The 12,306-nt window shown below is 38.9% G+C and overlaps 1 protein-coding gene across 2 annotated transcripts in view; it reads left to right on the top strand.

Moving 5' to 3' along the window:
- Positions 1-12,306, top strand: part of tnr (tenascin R (restrictin, janusin)) — a gene marked incomplete at its 5' end in the record, with an annotated part of 342,772 nt that overhangs the window by 265,656 nt on the left and 64,810 nt on the right. For both annotated transcript variants that reach the window (XM_079818631.1, XM_079818630.1), the window contains 2 exons: positions 7,538-7,657; positions 9,649-9,792. In XM_079818631.1, the coding sequence (XP_079674757.1) occupies positions 7,538-7,657; positions 9,649-9,792 (264 nt within the window). The remainder of the gene's footprint in view (positions 1-7,537; positions 7,658-9,648; positions 9,793-12,306) is intronic.

The following is a 12,306-nucleotide window of genomic DNA, read 5'->3' as shown; positions in this document are numbered from 1 at the left end:
ACTGCTCCAGAAGTTAATGCTGGTTCTGATAGAAAGGGCTCAGAATACACAGAGCATCTCAGTTTGTGGAGTATGGACCAGTCAGGGTGCCCATGCTGACCCCTGACCCCGCCCAAAGCACCAACAGTGGCCCGTGAGCATCAGAACTGGACCACGGAGCAATGGAAGAAGGCCTGGTCTGAGGAATCACAAAATGAGGAGCAAAACAACGAGTTTGAAGCGTTGACTCGGCCTCCAAATCCCCCAGATCTCAATCCAGTCAAGCATCTGTGGGATGAGCTGAACAAACAAGTCCGATCCATGGAGGACTTAAAGGATCTGCTGCTAACATCTTGGTGCCAGATACCACAGCACACCTTCAGGGATCTAGAGGAGGCCATGCCTCGACGGGTCAGGGGGACCAACACAATATTAGGTCATAATATTATGCCTGATCGGTGTATGTATATATACAGGGCTTGACATTATCATCCTACTAGCCACTTTGGCAGGTTGTATTTACATATAATAGACTTTAGGCTATTCAGTTTTTCAACTGTAGTCTTTTAAAGGCATCTGAAATAATAAACTACAGTATATTTTTCGAGGCTGAAATATCTGAAACGCCTCAAAAATCTTCTGTAGAATCCCAGCACTTCTGTTGAGTTGACACACACACCCGCCTCCTCTCACTCGCTTCATTTATGATGGATATGATGAATATTGTTTCTATTACAGCCAGGGCTTGAATTTCGGTGTGGGTTGGTGTGTATTGTGCATCATTCGACTCATTTGTGCCCATCTTGAGTTTGTTTCCGCTGCTTTATTGCACTTAAACAGTCAAATACACACAAAATAATGAGAAAATGCCGGTCTTCACGTAAACACAGTCAGTTGTTTTAAGTGTAAACACGCGTGTGTAACAGTATAATGGATCCGTGCATCATGTCTTAAAGTGACAGCAGCTGCCAAATGATGAGATGCTTTTAAAAATATCTTATTTGATTTGACACATTTTTCCAAATGAAGGTCAATGCTCTCTCACGTGCACTTTTCCTAAACAGATGGGCTTTTCACACTCTGCTCTCATTTTTCTAAACCCTGCTTCTAACTCGAGGAACGTTTCACACTCGTAATTGAGAAGTGTGTGTGTGTGAAACAATGAGTGTTTCAGCTCATATGCTAAGAAACAGATGGACTCAAGTTTAGGGGGAAATATCAAATGCAATGGAAAACACAAAAAAAGAGGCAGTTTCATTCTTACCTTCAGGAAACACTTGATAGTACGATATGAGGATTGTGAACTGATTGCTGCTGCTTTCGTCCAATGACGCTGCAAATATGCAAATTAGAGCGTGTCAAAATGGTACATGCAAACATTGCCTCTTGCATTCAAAAGCTGTTGACAGAGACAACTCAAATGCCATATTCTCAAAAGCACCTGCTGGGGTCATCATGCACACAGCACAGCACCTCAGTTTAGGAGATTGGTGACTATCATGACTCTGCTATTTATATATTTATATATATTTATATAAGAGTCATCAGTGAAAACCTATTTATGGATGATAGTCTATTACCATATTCTCCTGAATCCAGTTGAGTTCTTCACTTCATAGATATAAAAAGTGTTCAACCGCAACCTTTATGACAAAGAAACTCTTTTCAAAGCAATAACAGAAGCCTGCAGAGATATTGAACTACATTTATGGCATTTATGTATTCCACGTTCGCTCTGTTCTTTCCTTAAATCCTGCACTTGAGAAGGAAACAGAGACTGAGGGATGATGATGCATGTGTACATTTACAGAGCTTTAAGAGAGAGAATGATCTCTGTTTTAAAGAAAAATGAAAATTATACTTCACAATAAAATACAGTGCTCTGCTGAAAATAATGATCCGTTTTACTGAAATAAGAGAGTCTGTTTGAAAGGGTGCGTTAACTCTTGTGAGAGCATTGGCTTTAGTTTTTGGAAATCAATTAAAGGATTAGTTCACTTTAAAATTAAAACGACCCCTTGATTTACTCAAGTCATCCTAGGTGTGTATGACATTATATGATATGATATATATTATAATATGTCCTTCTTTTATGATGGACAGATGCACTTTTATGATGGACAGATGCACTTTTATGATGGATAGATGCACTTTTATGATGGACAGATGCACTTTTATGATGGACAGATGCACTTTTATGATGGATAGATGCACTTTTATGATGGATAGATGCACTTTTATGATGGACAGATGCACTTTTATGATGGATAGATGCACTTTTATGATGAATAGATGCACTTTTATGATGGATAGATGTACTTTTATGATGGATACATGCACTTTTATGATGGATAGATGCACTTTTATGATGGATAGATGCACTTTTATGATGGATAGATGTACTTTTATGATGGATAGATGCACTTTTATGATGGATAGATGCACTTTTATGATGGATAGATGCACTTTTATGATGAATAGATGCACTTTTATGATGGATAGATGCACTTTTATGATGGATAGATGCACTTTTATGATGGATAGATGCACTTTTATGATGAATAGATGCACTTTTATGATGGATAGATGCACTTTTATGATGGATAGATGCACTTTTATGATGAATAGATGCACTTTTATGATGGATAGATGCACTTTTATGATGAATAGATGCACTTTTATGATGGATAGATGCACTTTTATGAGCTTCAAACTTGTGAGCCCCGTTCACTGCCATTATAAAGCTTGGAAACCTCTGGATATTTATTAATATAACTCCGATTGTGTTCATCAAAAAGAAGAAAGTCATACACACCTGCTTGAGGGCGAGTAAATCATGGGGTATTTTTAATTTTGCATGAACACTTTAAAGTTGTTCCATTAGTTTGTGTTTTCTCATTCGTGAGCGTGTGCAGAACAAGATCCCGTCTCCACCCGCTGGATTTCCTCATTATGATTCCTGCACAGCTGCACAGCAGATCTTTCACTCTTTTGTGTCTTAATTAATTCAACAGTGTGTAATCCTCCTCTAATTACGGCTCTGTGTCTGGAGTTATTCAGCTGTTCCTTCACTGAACTGATATTTGCCGTTGCCAAAGGAGATATTGTCTCTTTCTAAACATAGCAGAGCACCTGCACAGCAGATTCATTAGTTTAATAAAGTACAAGTTTCAACTTTTACTTCACATAATAATATTATTATTCTTATTATTATGACGTGATTTATATGTGGGCACTTTAAGTAATTATCCCTGTTGTCGTCTAATGTGTTTTAAAGCCTAATATGTTTAGTGCATTTTCGACATGCTTTAGTTAGAAACCATATTTTCACACATTAACACTCTTTACATTAACATAAGTGAGAAGAAGGTCACCATATGCTCAACAATAAGAGAATGGATATTCATATACAAAGTCTGAACATACATTTATTGACTGCTCTTTTGAGTGGAAAATAAATTAAGATATGCATACATGAATAATCACAACTCATTTACCGAGGAATATTTTACCCTGAAAGCATTTAAATGAGGTTGACAACCTGTTTATGAATTGCCAGCCATAGTTTATGAATTGAATGCATTAGTCTAATGAATATGGGGAGGTGTGAATGGCTTTCCACTCGTTTTAAGGACTGGCCACTTCAGTAATGGCGAGAGTAAATCTGTTTATTTCCCTCTGAGTTGTCAGAAGAGCTCCAGAACCGCTGTTAGTCTGTTTAGCCGTTTTCACAGGCGGTCTAACCTTTGCGTTTCTATGCTAAGAGCTATTAGGACAGATAAACAAATCATGAAAGAGTCCCTGCTGGACAGCGGCAGACAATAATAATGTAAATGTCCTTTTGAAGAGTGTGTTGTGTCCGGCGCATTCACACTCCTCCGTCTCTCTCGGGTCTGTCGGCAAACACAAACTGAAAATAAATGACATGAGAAAAGAGAAGATTTACACATTGAAGCAAATAACACATGACATGACGCATTCAAATATAGTGGAGACTATATAAGAATAACAATATATTTTGTTTTTCTTTTATGCCAAACATCATGAGGATATTAAGATCATGTTCCATGAAGATATTTGGTCAATGTTCATATCATAAATGTATTATTAGTAGTAATATGCATTGCTAAGGACTTCATTTGGACAACTTTAAAGGAGATTTTCTCAATATTTAGATGTTTTTGCTCCCTCAGATTCCAGATGTTCTAATATTGTCCTATCCTAACAAACCATACATCAGTGAGAGATGATTTATTCAGCTGAAGATGAGCTATACATCTCCCTTATGACTGGGGTTGAGCTCCAGGGTCAGACGAATAGTGCTTTTCTACAATCAGTGCAACATTATCGAGTGTTGATTTTATGAGTGCATAGCTACTGTTCAAAAGTTTGGGGTTGGGTAAGATTTTAAAAATCTTATGCTCACCAAGGCTGCATTAATTTGATCCAAAAATACTGAATTATTGAGTCTATGGCAGCTCATAGAACCGCTTGTGGGAAAGTTATGACCTTTGGCACACAGATAGAGGACAGTCTGACATAGCAAATTTGGAGTCTCTAACTCAATCCCTCTAGCGCCACCAACTGTCCAAAGTTGCTCTTACATTTGTGCTAATAACTTTCAAAACATAAGTGGTCTCGTTAGATTCGGGACAACATGCCGAGTCCAATGATATCAATGTCGGACATTGTCCAAAGCATGTGAATGTGAGACGCTCTATAGACCCTTTTTCAGGTAGTAAACATTGTGATGTTTTTTTGTGGGCGGAGCTTAGCTGGAGGCAGAACGATTGCCCTGATCGCTTCACTAACGCTAGTGTTTTAAGGTGAGCTTGTTTTTAAACAATGACTGGAGTAATTATATCTGAATATGAAAGGTCACTCTCTGTCCAGGACTGTGACTGTTATTTTACGACCCGAAGTTTTGTACGACCCGAAAACAGCCCAATCACTGGGTTAAAACAACCCAATTGCTGGTTTAAAACGGCCCAATCGCTGGGTTAAAACGGCCCATTTGCTGGGTTAAAACAGCCCAATCGCTGGGTTAAAATGGCCCAATCGCTGGGTTAAAATGGCCCAATTGCTGGGTTAAAATGGCCCAATCGCTGGGTTAAAACGTCCCAATCGCTGGGTTAAAATGGCCCAAATGCTGGGTTAAAACGGCCCATTTGCTGGGTTAAAACGGCCCATTCGCTGGGTTAAAATGGCCCAATCGCTGGTTTAAAATGGTCCAATCGCTGGGTTAAAACGGCCCAATCGCTGGGTTAAAACGGCCCATACGCTGGGTTAAAACAGCCCAATCGCTGGGTTAAAATGGCCCAATCGCTGGGTTAAAACGGCCCATACGCTGGGTTAAAACAGCCCAATCGCTGGGTTAAAATGGCCTAATCGCTGGGTTAAAACAACCCAATCGCTGGGTTAAAACGGCCCAATCGCTGGGTTAAAATGGCCCAATCGCTGGGTTAAAATGGCCCATTTGCTGGGTTAAAACGGCCCAATCGCTGGGTTAAAACGGCCCAATCGCTGTGTTAAAACTACCCATTTGCTGGGTTAAAACGGCCCAATCGCTGGATTAAAATGGCCCAATCGCTGGGTTAAAACGGCCCATTTGCTGGGTTAAAACGGCCCAATCGCTGGGTTAAAACGGCCCATTTGCTGGGTTAAAACGGCCCATTCGCTGTGTTAAAATGGCCCAATCGCTGGGTTAAAACGGCCCATTCGCTGGGTTAAAACGGCCCATTCGCTGGGTTAAAAGAACCGTTCACACCGAACGTGAATTGAGCGTCAAATTTGCGTCTATCATGTCTAGTTGGACGTCTCTGTCGAACAAACGAGGCGAAATGCGTCCATTGCGCCACGCTAAACACGTCTATAGGACCAGATGCGCATCACTGTGTCTTTACATTGACTTAACATGGAAATTACTCGCTCCAGACGCTCTATAGACCCTTTTTCAGTTAGTAAACATTGTACTGTTTTTTTGTGGGCGGAGCTTAGCTGGAGGCAGAACAATTCCCCTGATCGCTTCACTAACGCTAGCCAGCAAGTGTTTTAAGGTGAGCTTGTTTTTTTTAACAGGTTTATTTAAAATAGCAATTTTTTTTGTAAAATTCACATTAAATATCTAAATTTCTCAGTTTACTTCATGGTGAAAACATGAATGTGCATAGTTTAGATCGTTAGATGCCTATAACTATGTGCTAAATGGACACGTATAAGACTTAAAATACACAGATTTAACAGATAGTTACAGTCGTACGATCAGAAGTTCTGCCTAGCCCGCGCCTGCACACACACACACACACACACACACTCACTCACTCCAGTCAGCTGGTTTTATTGCGTTTAACCGCAGCTGTAATCGTTGTTTTGTCTGACAGTTGCAGCAGGTATGCGGTAAAATTTCAATTTGGAGCCTGTACTCCGTCGATTCTGGCACCGAAAATCACAGCAAGACATTTTGAGCCTCCAGTTTTTCCTGTTTTGCCTCCAGCTAACGCTGTGACGTAATTGTGACGTTGGCGCAAAAAGGGTCTATTGGCCATCCAAATGTCGGCCATTTTGAATTTTGTAGTAAAATGCTGTATTTTACGAACGCATGAATGAATCATTACGAAACTTGATATTAGTCATCGGCACAATGTGTCTGAATCTGAGAAGTTTAGGACCAGAGCCATCTTGTGGTGGAAAAATATATATAAACATGCTCATAACTTTGCATGTGGTTGACTTATTTTCACGGGAGTAATGTCCGCCGAATCCAACAATACCATTCGCCTGATGGTTTGTGCAACCGTGTGATTTAGCATTTAAACAACTTTAGTGAATATCTTCCAAACTATTAATCGGATCGAAACGAAACCACCATATGAAAATCGGAATCATAGTGGCTTGACTGACTGTGATTGGCCGAATGTCAAAATTTTGATAGTAAGTGGCAAAGAAATGCAATCAAAGTCGGTGTGGGTTATTTTTAATATGCTTATAAATACAAATGTCTATAACTCCTAAACAAAATGAGATATTTTGACCAAATTTGGCACACTTATGTATGGTGGCACTCTGAGGACACACACAAACAGCAGTGGGACTGCACCACTTGGTGGCGCTATAATTGAGCAAAACATGAAATTGTCTCTACACAACGCATTTATGGGTTTTAAACCTTTTTGCTTTAAACTGTCTCCACATGTCTTTACTCATTTGTGCTCTGATAACTGATGCTTGTAGCTGTATTTTATTCCTGTGATTGCAAAGCTACATTTCCATTACTCCAGTCTTCAGTAAAATATTCTGAGCTGATTTGGTTCTGCTACCTAATATTCTGTGGAAACTGTGCAATATTTTTTTCTTCAGGATTCTTTGAACGTTCAAAAGAACAGAATTCATTTGAAATCTTTTGTAACAATAGGAATGTGTTTTGACCAGTTTAATGTATCCTTGCTGAATTAAAATACACATTTCTTTAAATAAATAAGAAATCGTACTGACCCCCAACTTTTGAACGGTCAAATATATTTGAGTTGTCACTCATGGTCATCTTGTCCTCATGATGCAGGGATGGATCCTCCCAGAGACACGACTGTGCTGTACGTCACTGAGGAATCGGTGACCATCTCATGGATTCAACCTCTCGCACCCTTTGATTACTACAAAATGTCTTACCAATCGCCGAAAGGTAATTCCTCCACAGTATATTAAAGTGTGTGTGTGTGTGGGGGGGTTAATGCTATTTCCTGCATTCTGCCTTATTCACACAGTTAAAGACTTGATCCTTATGATAAACATGGACAAAGTTTCAAAAAATGTGTTGGACGTATGACAGAGTATTTCTGAGGCAAATACACTCCTTCAGGATTAGAGCAAGTTTCAGAAAGATTTTCTGAGTATGGCCCTGTATGTCGTAATAGATGGAATCTTTGTACACTCTTAAAAATGCTGGGTTAAAAACAACCCAAGTTGGGTTGAAAATGGACTAACCCAGCAATTGGGTTGTTTTAAGCAAACATTTAACCCAACCGCTGGGTTAAAACGACCCATTCTCTGGGTTAAAACAACCCAATTGCTGGGTTAGTCCATTTTCAACCCAACTCGGGTTGTTTTTAACAAGCGTATGGACACTTCTCCTGGATGGGCGCACACACACACACACACACACACACACACACACACACACACACACACACACACACACACACACACACACACACACACACACACACCAACCAGAGCGAGAGTGAGAGCACGCCCATCATTAGGGTAATGCAAGTCGAGAAGGATATTTAACTATGTCACTAAAGAAGTGTGTGTGTGTGTGTGTGTGTGTGTGTGTGTGTGTGTGTGTGTGTGTGTGTGTGTGTGTGTGTGTGTGTGTGTGTGTGTGTGTGTGTGTGTGAGTGTGTGAGGGAAAGATCGCCTCGTTCAGCTTCACAAATGGAATGTGCTTCCTCTTCCCATCAGAAATGGACCAACGTTGGAACATTTTAAAAAGTCGATTAAGACACATTTATTTAAGATTGTTTTTCTTTAATTAATTAATTGTTGTATTGCCGTTGTTATTTCGGTTTTATTTTACTGTAGCGCTTTGGGTTTAAGAAAAGCACATTATGAATAAAATCTATTATTATTATTATTATTATTGGTGTATTTTCATTTGTAAAGTCCTATTAGGTTTATTACCCAAATATCTGCAAGAGTTGCTACTAACTCACAATAGTGCGTATACAACCAGATCATCTCATCATATTCTTTTAACTATCCCAAAAAAGTTTATGGCCCTTCAGCTTTTGGTTTTACTGCTCCTAATAACTGGAATTTACTACAAAAGTCATTGAATTTGGAATCATATATTTCAATCTCTGTGTTTAGAAAACTACAAGGGAGTGTTTTTATTACAACATGCTAATGTATTAATGAATATATACAGGTGCTGATCATATATTGAATTTGGGATTTTCCTTAGTTGTCACTTATAATCATCAAAATTAAAAGAAATAAACATTTGAAATATATCAGTCTGTGTGTAATGAATGAATATCATATACAAGTTTCACTTTTTGACTGGAATTAGTGAAATAAAATCAACTTTTTGATGATATTCTAATTATATGACCAGCACCTGTATATGTATGTATTGTAAAATATGTTTGTACGTTTTCCAGGAGATCTAATTCTCCTGCCAGGCTGTTGTTGAAAATAAGAACTTGTTCTTAAGAAACTTGCCTGGTTAAATAAAGGTTAATAATAAAAATAATTATTATTAAATAACCCAGCATTAAGGGAACAGTGGATGCAGTTTCAAGTGAAACATTCTGAAGAATGTTTTATAAGCGTCCCGTTAGATTTGCATATCGTTGCAGGCGGCGAGTAAAATGCATCAAAAGTGTGTGTTTTGTTGGCAATCGGCGTGTAAGTGCATATAATGTGAACAACACCAACACGATTCTGGGTTTGAATCCGCCATTTTGTAGTTTTCCTCTCATTAAAACCAAAGGTGTTCATCAGTGATTCTGAATCAAGACGCTTGACTCTTTTGTATCTGTCTTTTGTAAATCTAATAAAACTCTTTTGAGATCCTCTATAGATACTCAACATGAGACTGGCAGAAACTGACCCTTGTTGAACAAATTAGACAAATAACCAGCATTACTGTGTGTAATCGCTTCACAGGTAGGATGGATAATGTGGTGATTGACAATGATGTCAGCAACTACACCCTCACCAGCCTCCACCCAGCGACGGAGTACGAGATCAAGCTGAGCGCGGTCAGAGGAAGCCAAGAGAGTAAGGTCATCAGCACCACTGTCTTCACAGGTGTGTGTCCTCGCTCAGCTACTCACACACCAATCACACACCACTGCACACTCTCCGGATTGTAGTGTACCCTAGGAAATGTCTTTGGGTATTTGGTGAAGGATGTGCTCTCGTAGCCTCGTTCGTCACACAACTTTGATTTGATAGAAATATGGATGACAGTGTGAGGAATGATGCACATCATTTAGCATGTGATGAGTGCCATCTCTCACCCTGAGCTCTCCGCCCGTCCTCTGGGAGGCTGCCAGCCATCTTGCAGGAGTGGAATGAGATTTCACTAATGGAGTCAGTGATCAGCCATCGCACTCGAACAGCTCCACACGCTGGAGACAGAGAGACAGGACTGGGAACGCATCGGCTCTCATTCACTAATCTCTGAAAAATCTTCTTACTCACACCACAGACAAAACATTTCCATCACAAAATGTTGTGCATCAATTTGATCTTTATGCTGTTGATTAATGAGGATTATTCGAAGTACACTCTAAAAAATGCTTGGTTAAAAATAAGCCAAATTGGGTTGAAAATGGACTAACCAACCCGGCGATTGGGTTGTTTTAACCTAGCAGTTGGGGTAAATGTTTGCTTAAAACAACCCAATCATTGGGTTAAAACAACCCAATTGCTGGGTTAATTTCAACCCAACTTGGGTTATTTTTAACACAGCCTTTTTAGAGTGTACTCACACGCACAGACAAAACATTTCCATCACAAAATATTGTGCATCAATTTGATCTTTATGCTGTTGATTAATACTCTTGAGGATTATTCTAAGTACACTCTAAAAAATGCTTGGTTAAAATAACCCAAGTTGGGTTGAAAAGGGACTAACCTAGCAATTGGGTTGTTTTAAGCAAACATTTAAGCCATCCGCTGGGTTAAAACAACCCAATTGATGGGTTAGTCCATTTTCAACCCAACTTGGGTTATTTTTAACCCAGCATTTTTTAGAGTGTAGTGTAAAGGTATATATGTCTATGTCTGTGTGTGTGTGTGTGTGTGTGTATACACAATTAAAACATAAATTAATACATATGCACGGTTAGTTTATAAAACTCAGTATTACTAAAGCCAAGTCAACCTTTTCTCAGTGTATTGCTTTAAAGGTGCAGTGTGTAAGTTTTAGCGGCATCTAGTGGTGAGGTTGTGAATTGCACCCGCTCACCCCTCCCTTTCGGAGCACATAGAGAAGCTACGGTGGCCCACACAGGACAAAGATGTGGTCATGTGAGACAGCCCACATGAAAAAATACTAGTATATTATAGTCAAATTACTCTAGTAAATACTATAGTGTTTTTGAACCCTACTTTAGTAAATATACTACAGTAAATTAACAAAGTGTAGTAAATACTACAATATACTACAATTTACTGTAGTATATTTACTATAGTATGGTTCAAAAACACTAGTATTTACTAGAGTAATTTTACTGTAATATACTATAGTATTTTTTCATGTGGGAGCAGAGAGTAGCTAGCGCTCTGTAGAGAAGTTTGTCCCTTTAGGGCCACTGTAGAAACACGGCGGCACAAAATGGCGTCTCCACTGTAAGGGACCCGTGGTGTGTGTAGATAGAAACGCCTCATTCTAAGATCATAAACACATAACAGTCTTTACACACCACTGAGAACAGAGTTATGTGTGTTATACTGCATTTCTGTCAATTGAAACACTGCACCTTTAATGCTATCTCTTTCCCTGCCAGCATTTTTGGTCATATATATATATATATATATATATTTTTTTTTGTATGAATATCTGAACATGCACTATATCAACCCTCTGCTTTTAAACAAAACACTCAGTTTTATTCTAGCACTAGCTATTCAAAATTTCATTAAAAAAGCAACATTTTAAGCAAAAAGATGAGAAAATTGTGTTTTTGGATCAGATTCAGTATGAAGATCAAACACAGGAGTAGATCGAGTCCATCAACACCCCTAAAGCTTCACAGTCCTAACCACTTCCTCGACATTTCTCTTGATAACCCTATATGCTGTTTATTGTTGATAAGATCGTATTATTTTTCATATGCATCTGCTTGCGTATGAGATCGCTTGTTTCTGCTTCTTCTTCGCCTGTGTTTTGATCTGGAGATACTGTACATCCTGGAACTTAACTGTTAATTTCGTCAACGCCCCTTTTTAGGGGAAAATAAACTGAACTTCCCATAGACTTCCATACAAAATAGCAGCACAAAACAACGAGTACACAGCCGGCAGGCTTGAATAACTTAAGAAATCACTCAGATTAAACATGTCAAGTAATTATATGTCCAGCTGGCCTGCCATAGAGTGTGAAAGAGACATCCACACACTTCATCTGGTCAATTTAAAAACATGGCCCTTCATTCTCCCAGCGTCAAATTGGTGTAACAAGTGAAAGATTTTACTAAATGTATATATTATGTCTTTATATTTAGAGTACTCAGAGCACTTTTCTGTCCAGCCATAGTTAACTAGCTTGACTTAGCTTTCGATAGCATCTTCCGTACTTCAATATTCAAAAACTGT

Source organism: Gobio gobio (genome assembly GCF_949357685.1).
Source record: "Gobio gobio genome assembly, chromosome: 6".
NCBI lineage: Eukaryota > Metazoa > Chordata > Actinopteri > Cypriniformes > Gobionidae > Gobio > Gobio gobio.
Note: the sequence above shows the minus strand (reverse complement) of the source record. Positions and strands in the feature narration are given on the sequence as shown.